This window comes from Sus scrofa, unplaced genomic scaffold (genome assembly GCF_000003025.6).
Source record: "Sus scrofa isolate TJ Tabasco breed Duroc unplaced genomic scaffold, Sscrofa11.1 Contig1489, whole genome shotgun sequence".
In the NCBI taxonomy this organism is placed as follows: Eukaryota; Metazoa; Chordata; class Mammalia; order Artiodactyla; family Suidae; genus Sus; species Sus scrofa.
In genome coordinates, this window is record NW_018084891.1 from 1 (window position 1) to 19,360 (window position 19,360).

Genomic DNA, 19,360 nt, shown 5'->3' on the forward strand with positions numbered 1-19,360 from the left:
TTACTCTCTGTGCACAGCCACCTGTCCTATATGCCAGTTATTATTGCGGTGGTTTGCTCTGGTGGCCAGGTGGTTCTGGTCCACGGACTCATGGAGAGAGAGGCTGGAGCTACCACCCTGACAGTACTTGACAGACTGTAGACCATGCCTAGTCTTTTTGTAATTATCCTGTCCTGGAGCTTCAGCTGAGGGGTGCTCCAGATTTGGCCTCTGTAGGTGCCTGTGGATGGACTTGCCTCCAGGAACTCAGGCAACTTACTCTCCCTCTGCCTCAGTAGAGCTCACTGCTATCCTCCAGACGGGAGCTTATTTATTCCTCTTGTAGCATCCGTTTTGCCACTGCCACCAGTGGACACCTTTAGATTTCCTGGCTCTGGTGGACAGTGGGCTTATGCTGTGGCCTTCAGGACTACATCTATTTGCACTTTTTTTTTTTGGCCATGTCTGTGGCATGTAGTTCCAGGCCAGGGATAAAACTGCACTACAGCAGTGACAATGATGGACTCTTAACTGCTGAACCATCAGAATACTACTCTATTTGCTTCTTTGAAAGCTATGCCTGAGGGTCTAGTTTCCAATCAGCCTAAATCTAGGATCCTTCCTTTTTGACACTGACAGTATTGGCACACCTCAACTCCTGGGGGCAATTAAAAAATATAATGGTTACTTGGACAATCACAAATATTTGAGAGACAACCATGAGGTAGGGTAGGGTTGAACCATAGGCTTCATCCCCTACATAAGGCTCCTCCTTCAAGACTGGGAGAAGTGATTGTTTTATCTAATGCATTGAAACCAACACAAGGAGTAGCAAAAATGAAGAAACAGAGGAATGGATTCCAAAGGGGGGAAAAAAAGGAGAGATAAAACCTCAGAAATGTAGTCCCTTTTTCATGAGTATTGGCTAGTAGGGACAGAAAGTTTATCAATAGTCACTTGGAAATTTTGTTTTAACAAAGCCTCTTTGTGATTTTCTAAAATTCATAAGCTGACAAAACACTTTCCTTAGTGACATCTTTATCCCCCTATTCCTGAGTGTGTAGATGACTGGATTGAGGAAAGAATTTAAAACCGCATCTAATATGTCTAGAAATTCATCCAGATGTCCTGAAAGAGAGGGCCATATTAGGAAAAAAAAAATTGGTGAACCAAAGAATAAAAACACCACGGTAATATGAGCTGACAGAGTGGAAAGATCCTTGGATGAATTCCGTTAGGAGTGTTTCTGGAGGGTGTCTAGGATGAAGATATAAGAGAGGATGAGCAGGAAGGAAATACCCAAGGAAATGAAGCCACTGTTGGCAATGACCACGAACACCAGTTCATAGCTATCTGTGCAGGCAAGACGGATTAGTTCAGGCAGGACACAGTAAAAGCTGCCTAAGACCTTAGGTCCACAGAAGGAAAAGCTGACAGCAAAAGCAGCTGGGCCAATGAGTGAATGAGACCAATGAGCCAGGTAACCACTAAAATCAGAATGCACATTTGTGAGCTGATGATGTTCAGGCAGTGAAGAGGCTTACACATGGCCATGTACTGTCATAGGCCATGGTGATAAGCAGCAACACGTCAGTGCCCCCCGACTGTATGGCTAAAGACAATCTGAGCTATACAGACCCCAAAGGAGCTGACTTTTCACTTCCTGGAAAGATCACAGATCATCTTGGGTGCTGCAACAGAGCAAGCTATCAGGGCAATGATGGAGAGATTGGCTAACAGAAAATACTTTGGGGAGTATAAATAAGGGTCAGAGCTCACAGTGACCACTATGAGGAGGTTACCCATCATATTAGACACATAGAAAAGACAAAAGCAAAAAAAGAAGGGGCTGGATCTCCCAGGAATTAGAGAGTCCCAGGAAGACACTCAGACACCACAGACTGTTGGCTGCATTCATTGGCTTATTTTGTTGTTCATTCTTCTGTTATTTAAAGGAAGAAAATGAGGGAGTTCCCTTCATGCTTCAGTGGTTACTGAACCTGACAAGGATCCATGAGGATATGGGTTTGACCCCTGGCCTCGCTCAGTGGATTATGGATCCAGTGTTGCTGTGAGCTGTAGTGTTGGTTTCAGATTCAGCTTGGATCTGGCATTGCTGTGGCTGTGTCAGAGACTGGGAACTGTAGTTTCCATTCAACCCCTAGGCTCAGAACTTCCATGTGCCAAGGGTGTGGGCCTAAAAATAAGTGAATAAATCCCCCAAAATAAGTAAGAAAATAATTCAATTATAAATTAGTAGTATTATATTAACACCATCTATGGATATGTGTATAAATTTCAGAAGTCAAAAATGACCTGAACATTTCACAGAAATCTAGTATCATCTATTAGCCACTAGTATTGTGATTATATATGACAGTAACTGACTTGCCAGGTGTTCTTGCTAACACAAGGAATGGTGAGTGATCTATGGACTCATCCCAGGGGTGCACCTGATGAAAACACAGGCAAAGGGATGTTAACTTGCTTATCAGTATGGTGACTGTTAACCATCCTCTTCCAAAGAAGACTATCATGTGACAGAAGACAGAAAGATTTGTAAGATCCTGTGAACCTGATTTCATTGTTCAAACCAGAAATGATCCTTCCCTGTTTTTATATTTATCCAATTATTATTACTATTATTATTATTTTAGCCATGCCTGTGGCATGCAGAAGTTTCCAGGCAAGGGATCAAACCTATTCCTCAGCAGAGACTCAGAGAGCTGGAGTGACAAGGCTGGAATCTTAACCCACTGTGCCAGAAGGGAACTCCCCAAATATTATTAATTCTTTAATATTCAGATCAAATGGTACCTCATTTGCCTAACCTTCCTCATAACCTAACTATACATTTACATTTTCTTACTCTGTTTATAGTTGTTCAATGTCTGTTTCCTCTACTCAAGGTTATAAATCACCCTGACTTTAAATTTTTATCCTCATACAGTATCTTGCAAATATTAGGTGGTGAAAAAGTATTAATGAATGAATAAATGATTGGAATGAAATATTTACTACTTATTAACTCATTTCTTTCAACAAATATTTATCAAGGATCTTCTGTGTATCAGGGAAGAGTCTAAGCACTAGAAATATAGCTAAGAATAAATCAGACAGGAGTTCCCATCTCGGTTCAGCAGAAAACGAATCCAACTAGTAACCATGAGGATGCAAGTTCAATCCCTGGCCTTGCTCTGTGGGTTAAGGATCTGGTGTTGCTGTGAGCTGTGGTATAGGTCACAGATGTGGCTCAGATCTGGCATTGCTCTGGCTGTGGCTAGAGACTATAGCTTGGATTTGACTCCTACCCTTGGAACCATCAGATGCCACTGGTGTGGCCTTAAAATGACAATAAATAAATAAATCACACAAAAATTTCTATCCTCATAAAATTACACTATAGCTGAGAAAAAAGATAATTAAAAATAAACATAAACAAAACTACATAGGGTATTAGATAACAATTTCACTGTAAAGAAAAATTAAGCTAGAAAGGGGGATTGGGTGTGTTATTATAAAGTAGGTTTAAAAGGAAATTCCTTGTGGATAAGTTGACTGATCAGAAAGCTAAAGAAGATGAATCAGAAGACCATGAGTGTTATTTAGGAAAAGAATATACCAGGCGAGAATATACCAAGAATAACCATAAGGTGTGCACTCATGGAATATTCAATGAACTATAAGAAGGCTAGAGATGCTGAACCTGAATAGGCAGATGGGGGTGGCATCGGGGAGGGCCTTATAAGCCATTGTAAGGACTATGGCTATTATTCTGAGTGGGATAAGCAATTGGATTTTGATCAGGAGAACAATAAAATTGGCTTACAATGTTGAAGGATCACTCTGGTGGCTGCATTGTGAATGCACTTAAACTTTCAAGGTTGGAATTAGGGAGATTATTGGGAGCTATTGCAATCACCCAAGCAAGAGGGGATGGTGACTTAGATCAGGGTGATAAAACATAGAGGTAGTGAGAAGTGGTTATAGTTTTGATATTCTGAGATGATGCAGAGTAAAATGTCCAGCCCTGTAAACAACCTTGACATATGGAGACTGAAATAGTGCATCTCGATGCCAAGTTTTCATATACAAAGAAACAAAAAACCCCAAATCTATGAAAGTATGAAGGGTGCTAATAGAGTAAATATATATTTAGTCATCAAATTTAAAATGGACTCTAGAATAAATAGGCATTTGAAGCTTTAATAATGGAATCTGAGGGAAATAAATGAATGATCCTTCATACAATAAGTAGAACATTATTGAACTCAATAACACAAATAGTGATAAAGGCTGAATATGCTGTCATAACCTAGTTGGAATTTTTGATATATGATATATATTGTAAAGAATATATTAGCCACTTATATTACCATAAATGGCAAAAGACACAGGGGAATCATTCTCTTTTTGTTTTACATGCATTTACCTTGCCAAGACATCTAGAGCTATCGGAGTAATCTGTGTGTAGTTAACTGAAGACCTCCAGGGATGAACCTTGGACTATTACAGTCAAGTGTCAGTTGTACTCCTCTTTAAGACATTTACTCTGTATCTCTAAGGAGTTAGGCACAGAAGAAGCTACTTCTCCCTAGCCTCTCTAGATAGGTGTACAGCTAGGGTGAATTAAACACCGAAGAATATTCATCTCTGAAAGTAAAGAGCTAATAATTGTCAACACTATAGTAGAACAACTCTGCTGTCACTGAAACCTACTAAGTATCAGAAACCTCAGCAAAGAGATACTGCAAATTCTTCCCACTTACACTTGGCGACAGTAGGTAGAGAATTTCTGTACATACTCAAAGTTTTATAGGATTGAGTGAGGAGGGTGAAGCATTTGAAGCAATATTCAAATAATCACTTGAATGTTAGAATTAAAAATACATAAAGAACCACAACATTTTTATCAACAGTTTCCCAAGCTGAACAAAAATATGTTTCAATCTAGAATTTAAGAGAAAGCAGCATGAGAGGGTCAATAAATGTAATTATGTAAGCAAAGGAAATATAAAAATAAGGGACCCATATCATCTGCTACAGGAGCAAATCAGTGCAACTGCCTCAAACCCAGTTAGATTTAATGGAATATCATTTACTTTAACTATTGTCAGTCTTCATTTTTGACCTAATCACTACAGCTCTGTGCTTGGAAAATTATTAAAGTAAAAGTAATAATAACTTCACTTAAAAGTAATAAAACATTTTTGTTTAAAGAAACATGTCCTCCTCAACCCAAATATGTTTTGCTGAGTTGGTTACAAATTCCAGTTCTTCCCATCCTGATCTATACACTGGTTCATTTTCAACAGTTTAATATTTAATAAGTACTTTTTTAAAAAGAGATTTTTCTTTTACATAGCTCTGACAGTTATTCACCAGAGTGAAAGATAAAAAAAAAAAAAAAAAAAAAAAAAAGCAATAGAGTCTAATTGGCTATTTGGCTAAAATATTCACATGGCTGAAGATTTATCACATGGCATGACAATAATCACTGCAGAGCACAGAAGTCAACCATGGGTTATAGGGAAATACAAGATCTCCTTTCGGGATTGAACTAGGAACTAGTTTGCAGAAGTATATTAGTAATGATCAGCACAAGGCCAGAATATATCCAAAACACATTTCCAACACATGCACCTGTATTGTAGGACTGACCAAATGCATGGAAATGATGTTCTTTTAAGTCTTTCTCACTAAACCAGGATTCTCACTGAGGATGCTTTGAACTTCCCTACAGGGACATTTGGCAATGCCTGAAAACACTTTTAGCATGGGGGTGCTGGGAGGGGATAGTAGGGAGAACAAAGTTGTTGCTGGCATCTAGTGGGTAGAGGTCAGAAATGCTGCTACAGATCCTATATTGCATAGGATAACGTATAGTTCCACAACCAAGAATTACCCAGCCCCATATATGCCAAGGTTGATAAACTGCATAAAATTCTAAATTTTTTCAGGGAAACATCTGAGCCTTTTCTATTTTTCTATGCCCACAGGCCTCCAGCACCACTCCCATCAATGGGGTGGCTATAATAGTGGTGGTTGGAGGAGTGATTAAGTAAGTAAATGGGTAAATGAGTTAATTGCCTTTAACAGAGCTGAAGTGTCTTGTACTGTTTATTTTAAATATATTTTCACATTTATCAGTAGGTATATTGATCCTACAGTCATCCTTCTTTCCAAATAACTATACTACCTGTATTAGTATTATAGATTGATATGTGTCCAAACCAAACAGACATGCTGAAATCCTAAGCCTCTGTCTTTCTGAATACGATGATATTTGAAATATAAAGCATGCAGATGTAGTCAAATTAAGTTGGATTCCTCTTGCATTAGGGTAGATTGGGAAAGATTTTTCCTGTTCTGAAAGCTTCAAAGAAATATTCCCTTATAGTTATTTATTAAAAACAACTTTTTATAAATATTATCACTTAGGAATTTAGGCTCAAGATTATTATAATCTCTGGGTTTGCAAATACTTTCTATGTAAATCTCTCTTTCAAAAGTGAATGTCTCTGCCTCCTATGTGAAAGGAAAAATGGAGTCCATGTCAGTGTATAATTAAGTCAAGGTAGTACAAACAAGAGCTTTTTTGAAAGGTTGATCATCAGTAATTAACACTGATAATCAACAAGGACAATTACAATACAGTCATCACTTAAAGAGACGTTCTGGGGAGTTCCTTTTGTGGTGCAGCAGAAACAAATGAGGTTGCATGTTCGAACCCTGGCCTCACTCAGTGGGTTAAGGATCCAGCATTGCCTTGAGCTGTGGTGTAGGTCACAGACGCAGCTCAGATCTGGTGTTGCTGTGGCTGTGGTGTAGGCTGGCAGCTGTAACTCAGAATAGACCCCTAGGCTGAGAACCTCCGTATGCCATGGGTATGGCCCTAAAAAGCAAAAAAAAGAAAAAAAAAAAAAGAGAGAGACATTCTGTAACTGATTAGGCGTCAGCATACTCTCCTCATTGCCACCTTCATTTCTTGTTTCCTGAATGTATAAATGACAGGATCCAAGAAAGGAGTGAGAAGGGCATCAAAGATGGCCAAAAACTTATCCAGGTGTGTGGAGGGAAAAGGCCACATATAGAAAAATATCAAAGGACCAAAGAACAAGACTACCACAGTGATGTGAGCTGAAAGTGTGGAGAGAGCCTTGGTTGAACCTGCTGAAGAGTGTTTCTGAACAGTTAGAATGATGACAATGCAGGAAATGATCAGGATGAAGAAGGAGCCAATAGAGGAATCCACAGTTGGCATAGGCCATGAACTCTAGTTGATCTGTGTCTATGCAGTCAAGTTTGATGAGCTGAGGAAGGTCACATTAAAAGCTATCCAACACATTAGGACCACAGAAGGGTAAGTTTACCACAAAAGCCAGTTGAACTGTGGAGTGGGTAAGGCCAATTATCCAGGCAGCCACTAAAAAGAAGATGCATATTTTTGGGCTCATGATGGTTGGATAATGGAGAGGCTTACATATGGTAACATATCTGTCAAAGGCCATGGCTATGAGCAGCACCATTTCCACACCACTCAAAACATGGATGAAGAAGATTTGACTGATGCAGCTATTAAAGGAGATGTCTTTCTCCTTCCTGAAAAAGTCATAAATCATCCCAGGAGTAAAGACAGAAGAAACTCCCAGGTCTGTGAATGAGAGGTTGGCCAACAGAAAATACATGGGGGAGTGTAATGTGAGGGTCAGAAGTCCCCATGAGCAAAATAAGGGAGTTTCCCATCATGCTTGCCATGTAAAATGTGGAGGAGAATACAAAGAAGCTGGATCTCCCATGAATTAGTGAGTCCCAGGAACACAAACTCTGACACCACAGACTCATTTGCTTCATACATTGGTTTTGTAGGCAATTGCTACCTGAAGGAAGATGAGAGGAGAAAATTTAAAATATAATAATTATGTTAATAAATTAGAATAGAAGTCTATTATGAATGCTTATTTCTACTTTAGCATGAAAAGTGACCTCACAGTCTTTGCAATGTGATCACACAGAAAAATTAGTGGCAGTCATATGGAGCTATTCTCTATCACCACGTTGTCTCTGCATTTAAGACCCTCTGATTCCTTTCAGGTTGGATGTCATAATAATACAAATGAGATACAAGATGTTCAATAGAAAGAATAAGAATTCAACCCTAAACCTTTGATTTCTAATATGATCTGGCCCAAGATGCCTGGGACTAATCACTACTGTGATCTCTTCCAAGACTATAAACCTTCATCTGGCCCCACCTGTGGGAATATACTCACCCTCACCTTCAATATTTCTTTCTTTTTTTTTTTTGAAGGGCTGCACCTGCGGCATATGGACATTCCCAGGCTAGGGGCTGAATTGGAGCTGTAGCTGGCGGCCTAAACCATAGTCACAGCAACACAGGATCTGAGCCATGTCTGTGACCTATACCACAACTCGTAGCAATGCCCCATCCTTAACCCACTGAGTGAGGCCAGGGATGGACCCTGTGTCCCTATGAATGCTAGTTGGATTCGTTTCTGCTGAGCCATGACAGGAACTCCTCACCGGCAATATTACTTAGGTGCTTACCACATCTACAAAGCCTTGATTTATTATTACTAGCATTTATTTTCCTATCCTTTGTGCTATTGTGAACCAATTTCTAACTCAGAAATTATGACTCATTCATATTTGTAATCCTTGAAGCAGAGAAAAAGTGGTCCACACTAAGAGGTACAGGCCCATGAACCAATCACAGATGGTTAATAGTTTGCATCATACTTGGTACAGACTTTGTGAAGTGTAAGAAACTTCTCCAACAATTTGATATTGCAGTGACACTGAGGTTTCTGATTTTGTATTTTACCAAAGTCCAATTCATAGTCCATGAAAGAGTAGAATGAAAGAAAAACATCTTATGCTTCGACCCAGTTAATTTGAGGAAACACTGCCTTTGCATACTTAGCATGCAGTATGAAAAGCTTAGAATTATGAAATGCTTACTGTAGTGTGGAAACCATTTTGTACAATTCTCTATATAAGAAATTATCACATTATCCTGTAATTAGTTACTCTTATTTAGCGATACTTCACTTTAGCAAAAGGAATATGGGTTTTAGATTTAGAATACTAACAACCAACAACTTGATCTTGGGCAATTTACTTAAACTCTTTGAGCTTCAGTACATTTATATATGAAACTGTAATAAGTAAAATAATTGATCCGTCTTAATCATAGGTTATAGTAAGTATTCAGTAAATGTTATGTTCATTTCTATTTATTTCACTTCCTCTAACAAACAACACACAACATGTGAGGTATAATGAATATATAAATAAGAAAATAAATGCTATTGGAGTTCCCACTGTGGCTCAGCTGAAATCAAACCGACTAGTTCCATGAGGATGCTGGTTCAATCCCTGACCTTGCTCAGTGGGTGAAGGATCTGGCATTGCCACGAGCTGTGGTGTAGGTCCCAGACACGGCTCAGATCTGGCATTGCTGTGTTTGTGGCATAGGCCAACAGCTGAGGTTCCAATTTAACCCCTAGCCCAAGATATTCTGTATGCCACAAGTATGGCCCTAAAGACAAAGAATTAAAATTAGAATTAAAAAAAGGAAAAAGAAAATAAATATTATTGATCAACAGGGATCATCAAACTTCCATGTCAGAAAATATATTTCAATGTATAATTAGGATGAATATAATATTCACATTTTCTTAGTGGTAAAAATTAAACTATCTTCTTGTGTAAGTTCAACTGATTTGCTCTCAAGGAATCTATTTGTTAGCAGTACTTGCCACAAATATCATTTATTATTTGTTTAGTTTCTCCTTTCCAACTAGGCATCAAGCCTCATAAAATTTAGGGCTACATCCATCTTCTTTAATCCAGTGAATCAAAAATTTAGAATCATGAATAAATATTGGCTGAACACTTGAATAAAATGTAGAGTTGACCTTTGTACAACATAGATTTGAACTCTCTGAGTCCATTAATATGTTTTTTTTAATAAATATAAAAATATGCATATTAGAAACATAAAAATTTGAATAAGAAGGCTATACAAGAATTTCATAGTAATAATTTTCTCTGGGGAGGGCAAGAGGAATCCTATAGGATGAGTAAATTTAATTTTATTTGTAATGATTTACTGACAAAACTGTGATAAAAATAACAAATGCTCATTTAAAAATATTGAACATTGCCAATCATATAGTTTGGGGTAATTTTTAAATGGGTGAAATATGTCAATTTCTTTTTCAATTTAATGTATCTGCCATGTATCTAACCCTTTCTCTTTCACTGCCCCTATTTTTATCAGTTCTCACTAGACCTACTGTGAAACCTCATCAGGAAACTCTCCTTTAACTCTCTCTTTTTTTTTTTTTTTTTTTTTTTTTTTTTTGCTGTTCCAACAAAAATCCAACAGCTTTCAAAACAGACTCAACCATAATGTTCAATGAGTCCTATTCTGATTCCATATCAACCTCAAACTACTAAGAGTAATCAAAGCTGAAGAATTCAATAACTGAAATAAAATGTAATAGAGGGAATCAACAGAGGATTGAATTATACAGAACAGATAAGTAATCTGTAAGATGGAGTGGTGAGTCACCCAGTCAGAATGGATAAAAAAAAGAATTTTTGAAGAACAATGCTAGTTTAAGACAACTCTGAGACAACATCAAATATAGTAACATTCAACATATAGGGGTCCAAGAAGGAGAAGAGAGAGAAGACAAAAACTTTGAAGAAATAATAGCTGAAAATTCCCTACCCTGGGAAAGGAAACAGACAACTAGGTAAAGGAAGCACAGAGAGTCCCAAAAAAAGATCAACTCCAAGAACCCCCACCAAGATATATTATAATTAAAGTGGCAAAAGTTAAAGATAAAGAGAGAATCTTATAGGCAGAAAGAGAGAAATAACTGATCATATAGAAGGGAAACCCTGTAAGAACACCAGCTAATTTATCAGCAGAAACATTATAGGCCAGAAAGGAGTGGTGCTAAATGATAAAGAGAAAAAATGTAATAAACACAGCTTTCTATAAATCATAGCAATATTGTTTTGCATCTGACTTCTAAAGCAAAGGAAACACAAGAAAAAATAAACAAAAAGATCTACTGATTAAACTTAAAAGTTTTTTCCCAGCAAAGGAAAATTTCAACAAAATGAAAAGATAACCTACTGATTGGAGAAAATATTTGCAAATGATATGACCAATAAGAGGTTAATATCCATAATATATAAATAGTTCATACAATTCAATATCAATAAAAACAACCTTTTTAAAAAATGGGTAGAAGACCTGTTTAAACACTTTTTCAAAGAAGACATTCAGAAGACCAACAGGCACATGAAAATATGCTCAACATCATCAGTCATAAGAGAAATGCAAATTAAAACTACTATGAGATATCACCTTATATTGTCAGAATGACTATCATCAAAAAGTCTACAAATAACAGGAGTTCCTGTCATGGTGCAGTGGTTAATGAATCTGACTAGGAACCATGAGGTTGCAGGTTTGATCCTTGGCTTCACTCAGTGGGTTAAGGATCCGGCATTGCTGTGAGCTGTGGTGTGTGTCACAGACATGGCTCAGATCTGGCACTGTTGTGGCTCTGGCATAGGCTGGCAGCAACAGCTCCAATTAGACCCTTAGCCTGGGAACCTCCATATGCCATGGGTGTGGCCCTAAAAAGACAAAAAAAAAAAAAGAGGAAAAGTCTACAAATAAGAAATGTTGGCAGGAATTTGGAGATAAGGGAAACTGTGTACACTGTGGAAAAAATATAAATTGGTACAGCCACTGTGAAAAATACTATGGAGATTTATTTTAAAAAATAAAAAAATCAAATGATCCTGCAATTTGACACCTAAGTATTTATTCAAATAAAGTAAAAAGAAATATTTGAAAATATACATATACCTTGATGCTCACAGAAGGATTATTTGTAGTAGCCAAGATATCGAAGTCACCTAAGTGTCTATCAAGAGAGGAATGAGTAAAGATAATGTGGTGTATATCCATATCTAAGTCAATATCTCTATCTCTACCTGTATTTATATACACACAAAAATGGAATTCTACTCAGCAATAAAAAGCAATAAAAATTTCCCATTTGTCATAGCATGGATGGACTTGGAGGGTATTGAAATAAATCAGACAAAGACAAATAGTTACATGGTATTGCTTACATGTGCAATCTCAAAAATACAACAAACTAATGAATAAAACAAAATAGAAACAGCCTCACAGATATAGAATTATAAAAATGGTTACCAGTGGTGAGAGGTAAGGAGAGAAGGACAAGATAGAGGTAGGGCATTAAGAGGTACAAAATATAATGTATAAAATAAACTACAAGGATAGTTTATTGTGTAAACACAATATAGTCAATATTTTATATTTACTATAAATGAAGAACCTTTAAAATTGTGAATCACTCTGATGTTGTACCTAAAACTTATGTAATACTGTAAATCGACTATATATTACTTAATTAATTGCTATAAACTTCCCTCTTAGAACTGCTTTTCTTGCATCCTATAGGCTTTGGATCAATCTATCCTCCTTAAACTTTTTCAAAAGGTTGAAGATGAAAGAACACTCCCAAAGACATATGATGCCACCATCACCCTAATTCCAAAACCAGACAAAGATATCACCAAAAAAGAAAATTATAGGCCAAATTAATTTAATCTTAGAAACTTACTCCACCAAAACTTGATTGCAAGCAGCTTCCAATCTTGCTATTCTCTCATTACTAAATTAAATAAATACTGAACATATGATTTTATGAATCACATTTTTAACTTCTTGAAAATTATAATATGAAGATTTTGAAGGCACATCAACATATCTGAGTGGACACCTTCTGAAGCCAATAAACTGTGCTTCCTAAGCAGTGCCCTTCATGGGACATTTAAGCCCAGGCATGTCTCTTCTCAGTTTCCATGCTGAATCCTAAACAGCAGTGAAACTTCACCTTCACTGCCACTCCAAACTCTGTTTTGTTTTTCTGCTTTGGTAATTTTTTAGTCTGTTGATTTGTTTGTTTCTGGGCCTTGGACAAGTTTGGTTCAGATCCTGGTTTACACAGAGCTGATAAATTATTCCACACTGGTGGCAAAAGAGATTGTGAATTTAGTTTCATAATATGGCCTTTCGGTAATCTCTGTTGGGGCAGTGAGTGTCTGTCATGGCATGAATTGTATCCCCTCAAAATGCATTTGCTGAAGTCCAACCCCCAGTACTTCAAAATACTTCAAAACATGACCTCATTTGGCAATAAGGTCATCCCAGGTATAATGAGTTAAGAGAAGGTAATTAGGATTAGCCCTCCTCCAAACTACTGGTATGCTTTTAAATTGAGGAAATTGGGGCACAGAGACAAATACACATAGAGGGAAGATGATGTGAAGAGATATAGGAGAAGACAGTCATGTATAAACCAAGGGAAGAGAAGTGGAAGTGATCCTACCTTCACATTCCTCAGAAGGGTTGTTTTTGAACACCTTGATTTTGAACTTCTGGGCTCCGGAATGTGTGACAGGGATTTCTGTGTGTGAAAAAATCCAGTTTGTACATCATACTTTGTTATATCAGCTCTAGAAAACTAGTGCAGGACCTACTGTCTATCAATGAGAAATGATGGAGAATTTGATTTGCTAGTTTTTTTAAATTTATTTGTATAAGAATATGTCTCATTTCTATTGAAAGTAGAAAGTTCTTTAAGATCCAATGTCTGTATGTATCTCTACTTTTGCTGTCTTGGTGAATCTGATTCTAGTTTTGATCTGTTGGTGAGGGGGTAAAATTGATTCTAAAAGCTTTATGTCTGGCCATGTTTCTGTATTTGAAACACATTATTCTTACTGGGCAAACATGAAATATTTTCATGTTTGTTCATGAAACAACATCAAGGAAATAGTGATAACTTATACAAAGCATTTAAAAATAAATAGGTTCTATAAGAATCAGTTTGTAAAGATTAATAGATGCTGCCATCAATCTAATAAAACTCATATTCCAAAAATTTTTAAACTGACTTTTACTATTTTAAAGGAGGTAGATTTTACTAGAAAAAAATTCTCATAGAAATTACTAGCTAAAAGCATTTTTACATGATAAAATTCACATAATCAAAGTATATTCTTGGATAATTCAGACTGATTTGATAATATTTTTATAAATATTACCCCTGACCTTACTGTACAGACAACATTTAAAATTAGAAAAAAATGAAACTATGTGATCAACAAGTTTGAATTATACTTTGAAGCATTCTGTAATGTATTTACTTATATTTAGCTTTTAATATCCTTAGAGATTTTGAGACCTTAGTTTAGTGTCAAATTAATGGATATTCCTTGAGTGATTTTTAAATAAGATTGAACATTGAAACAAACATTGTCAAGGGTGTGTGTGTGTGTGTATGACTTTGTGAATATCTTTATAGAGTATCTACATTTTTTAATCAAGTTAGTGAGCACATTCATTTTTGCTACTTTAAGAATAATATTTACTGCCTATAAGAAAGTGTGAGTAGGATATGTGTGATTGTTGAGGGTTATATTTTGAATTTATGAGCTTAGTGGTTTACTGAAATGATTGTATATGACAGACAATCCTGAATTATTCACCTTCAGGAATCCTCAGTGAAATAGAGACTAGTATATTGGTTTAAAATCATAATTAATATGGATAACTGAGACTGTATTAGAAGTAATATCACCAAAAATACTTCTGACTATGCAAGTAATAGAATGTGGTTTTGTTTATCAAGGGGGATAAATGGAACATTTTTCTCTAGATAAAGTGTTATCCTGGTGTAAATTAGGATAATAAAAGACAAAATTGAATGGATAGAGATGGTATGGTTTTCAAGAAGCAAATTCTATTTGCTTTCATTATATATGTGGCATACATTTATCTTAGGCTATTTATTCTTCTCTTAATTAGAGGCAATAAATGTTATTATCCATCTTCTGTGTAATTTTCTTAGCATAGATTCTATAGCTGACAAAGTCACTTGTAAACCAAAGTTTGTACCTGAAGAAGAAATAAAAGATTTTTTTTTCCAAAATAGATAATGTTATGTAAATTTTTTTCCAGTTTCTTATGAAGCTGGGCTGTGGTACACACTGCAATAAATACAGTACTCCATAGTGTGGGTTTTAGTCAAAAATATGAAACCCACTTCTGTAAGTGACCCTACCTTTGGCATGCAATTATTCTCCTCTCACTCACAGACTATTGCTCAACTCTTGTGATCAAAAGGAGGAGGAATAATAGGACCAGAGGGAAGAGATGGAAGATAGCATGAGAGAGGAGAAGGAAAGAGGGAAACATTTTTCTAGCCCAGAAACCATAAATGATGGAAGAAAAATGAAGAGAAAGAATTAGAAAGAAAAGGAATGAAATTTTAATTGGCTTGAGAAGTATAATTCTAATTATAGAGAAAAACTCTGGTGTTTCTCAGTATTTAAATTCAAGAACAGCTCCTGTGGCTTCTACCAAGATGTGTATGCCCACTGGGGTCTGACATGCATGGTCTCAAAGATTCTGCCCTCCTTGTACAGTCCTGGAAGAGTCACATTCCATTAAGGAGGATGGAATGTGGCAGGCTGCAGCTACAACAGGAACATTCAGTTTAAACTTCACTAAGCAAACCTTCCTGACTGTGAAACAGACTTCTGTGAAGAGAGAGATGTTCTCCCTGTTCTGAAAGCCCTAAAGAAGTATTCTATGTTTGTATTTGTAATAATTACTTCATAAAATATTATTCCTTAGGAATTGAAGCTCAAGATTACTATAACCCTTGATTAGAGATACTTCATATGTAACTCTTTTTCTCTTTTCAGAAGTTAATGCCCCCATCCCACCCTAAGTGAAAGACTAAATCAAATCTATATCACTGTGTATAATAAAATCAAAGCAGGCTGAAGAAAAGATTTTCCCTGAGTTCACCTTTAATAATGAACATCAGTAATCAACAAGAGCACTTCATAATATAGGAATCACTTTTAAGAGATCTTCCTGTAACTCATGTACTAGCTGTCTGCTCATTGCTGTTTTCATTTCTTGATTCCTGAATGTGTAAATGACAGGATTTAAGAAAGGATTGAAAACTGAATCAAAGACGGCCAGAAACTTATCCAGGGGGATGGAGGGGGATGGCCATGTTTAGACAAATATCAAAGGACCAAAGGCCAAGACTACCACAGCAATGTGAGCTGACAGTGTGGACAGAACCTTAGATGAACCTGCTGAAGAGTGTTTCTGAACAGTGAGAATGATGACAATATAGGAAATGATCAGAATGATGAAGGAGGCAATAGAGCTGAGTCCACTGTTGGCTGTGACCATGGACTCTAGTTGATCTGTGTCTATACAAGCAAGTTTGATGAACCGAGGAAGGTCACAGTAAAAGCTGTCCAACACATTAGGCCCACAGAAGGGTAAGTTTACCACAAAAGCCAGCTGAACCATGGAGTGGATAAGGCTAGTCACCCAGGCAGCCACTAAAAAGGAGATACATAATCTTGGGCTCATGATGGTCAGATAATGGAGAGGTTTACAAATGGCAACATATCTGTCAAAGGCCATGGCTGTAAGTAGCACCATCTCCACACCACCAATGATGTGGATGAAGAAGATTTCAGCAATGCAGGCACCGAAGGAGGTGACTTTACGTTTCCTAAAAAGGTCATAAATCATCTTGGGAGAAGTGACAGAAGAAACTCCTAGGTCAATGAAGTAGAGGTTGGCTAACAGAAAGTACATGGGGGAGTGTAAGTGAGGGTCAGAAGTCACAGTGAGCATAATGAGGGAGTTTCCCATCATGCTTGCGATGTAAAACATGGAGGTGAACACAAAGAGGAGAAGTTGTATTTCCCAGGAGTTGGTGAGTCCCAGGAACACAAACTCTGACACCACAGAATGATTTGCTCCATCCATGGGCTTTGTTAGCATTGCTACTTGAAGGAGACAATAGGAAAAATGTAAATTATGATAATTACATTAATAAATTAGCAGAAGAGAGGTTGTAGTGAAGCCCTCTTTACATTTTAGCATTGAAACTGACATAATATGCTTATGGCTTATAAATGTGTTCACACATAAAAATTAGTGACACTTATGTGTCACTAGCTGTTCTTACCACTAACTTGTCTCTCCAGTTAATATCCTCTGATTCTTCCCAGTGTTGATGCCCTCATATTAGTCATGATAGACAAGATGGTCAATATGAGAAAGAGGAATTCAACCCCAAAACTTTTGATTTTGCACTTAAAATGAATATGCTCTGACCCCAAACCCTCAGAACCAATCCCACAGAGATGTGAAGGTCCATGATCTGTCTTTACCAATATGCAGCATGTTAGGTACAGAGTTTGTAAGTATTTAGAAACTTCTCTAGCAATATGACATTATGCTGACACTCATGTGTCCAATTTTTTTTAACCAAAGGAATAGTTCATAAAACACAATAAATTAAAGAAAAAATTATGCTTCAATAAAGGTAATTTGAGAAACACTGCCTTAGAGTACTTAGAACATGATCTAAAAGGCTCAAAGGTATGAAATGCATAACAGTGCAAATCACTTTTGTGCAAATCTTTATATAGAGACATCACATCTTGTAATTATTTACTCTTATTTAGAGCCATATCATTCTCTGGAAAAAAGAATAACTGTTTTGGAATTAGATTACAAAAATATATACATATATAATGTTCAGCCACTGAAGATTAAACAGAAAATGAAACAGTAACTATTATGTTTACTTCCCTTTGTTTCGCTTGCCCATCAGTAAATGTTGTCTACTTCTCTTTATTTGACCTCAACACCAGCACTCAACATGTGAGACATACTAAGTGAATGAATAATAAAATAAAATATTATTGACTAACATGGAACATCAAACTTTCATATTGTAAAACATATTTCAGTAAATAATTATAGTGAATATAATATTCTCATTTTCCTAATGATATTAAACTATCTTATAAGTTTACTTGCTCTGCTCTCAAAGAACACCATATGTTTTAGTAATATTTACCACAAATACGATTTTTGTTTTTTTCTCCTTCCCATCTTGGTTGCAAGCCCCATAAAGTTATGGACCACATCTGTCTTCTTCAATCTAGTGTGTCAAAAACTTAAAATCCCAAATATATATTTGCTGAAAGGGTGAATAAAATGTATTTACTCTGATTAGAGACTGATTATGTGAGGAAAGCAGGAACATAGTTAAGAGTCTGGGGAACTCAGGAAAGTGAAAATTGTGCATAAAGGAAAATAAAAAGAGGAAATTGGATTAAAACAAAGTTTTCAGTTTAGTGAAAGAGACTGAACTCAATGAGGTCAATTTCAGGAACTATTGATCAATTCAATAGCCCAAATTTATGAAAGCCTCCAGTCACTGTAGATCAGGAAATAAATATCCACATATGTTAAATAATTTGACCAAAACCATAAATTTACTTAGTGTTGGAGCTCATATTAGAATCCATTTACTAACTCCAAGATCAGTCCCTCTCCTATTTTCTGCTTTATTTTCCCCTTTTTTCTTTACTTCCTGAGGATATAACCTGAAAAAACATGTGACAAAAATAGCAAAAATTGTTCAGGTAAACATAAGACCCTATTACAGCTGATGACTGTCATCTATTATCATACTGGTAATTGCTGTCTTGGTCCCCATGATCAGAGTCACCCCTGACAAGTTTCTATCACTAATTAGTGTACCTCATTGTCCTGGGAAACTCGATACTCTGTTAAAACCTTTGTTCTTATTCTGCTTATTTGGACAAGTACTTTTATTTGGAACAGAAGGCTTTTTGGGTGGACTCATGATGTAAAATGCCAGTTTACCTTGTTGTATGCAAACTCTCTCTCTCCAGAGGGGCCTCAGACACCAGCTGGGGATCAGCATGACCTAACTACTTAGAAGCCTCTGTAAAGTTGCCTGTTTTCACGTTCTACCTCCTTCATGAAATCACTCTTGATTTCTCCAACTTGAATAGTTTTCTGATTCTAGTGTTTCACTTTAACTCCCCATATGGACCATGAGACAACTCTACCCATCATCTTTCTTTATAAGCTCCACAGTACGTAGGAGAATTAACAGGTCTTCAGCAAAAATCTGAGTGTCTCATTTGAGTCAAAGTATATGAAGCTGATCATTAATCTCAATGTGGAATCAGGGATATGAGACTTCACAAGGGACTACATTTTAAAGATAGACACTGTGTATGATTCCATTATTTTTTTACTTTGTCTCTACTTAGCTCTTATAACATCTCAGTGAAATTATTTCTATTATTTAAACTCCATGGGATAATAAATTGAGTATAGATTTCAATATCTGAAAAATTATATTTC

General features: G+C 36.4%; 1 protein-coding gene and 1 pseudogene across 1 annotated transcript; both read right to left on the minus strand.

Annotated features, from left to right (window-relative positions):
* Positions 1-1,213: 1,213 nt before the first annotated feature.
* On the minus strand, positions 1,214-7,837 carry LOC100157133 (annotated as a pseudogene).
* An 8,322-nt stretch (positions 7,838-16,159) lies between these two features.
* LOC100515266 (olfactory receptor 4F3/4F16/4F29-like) lies at positions 16,160-16,933 on the minus strand. The gene has a single exon (XM_013989093.1). The coding sequence runs from the start codon at positions 16,931-16,933 to the stop codon at positions 16,160-16,162; it is 774 nt and encodes a 257-aa protein (XP_013844547.1).
* Positions 16,934-19,360: the final 2,427 nt, after the last annotated feature.

Coding starts and splice junctions, on each gene's coding strand:
- LOC100515266 (XM_013989093.1), bottom strand. CDS start 16,933: ATGGATGGAGCAAATCATTCTGTGGTGTCAGAGTTTGTGTTCCTGGGA.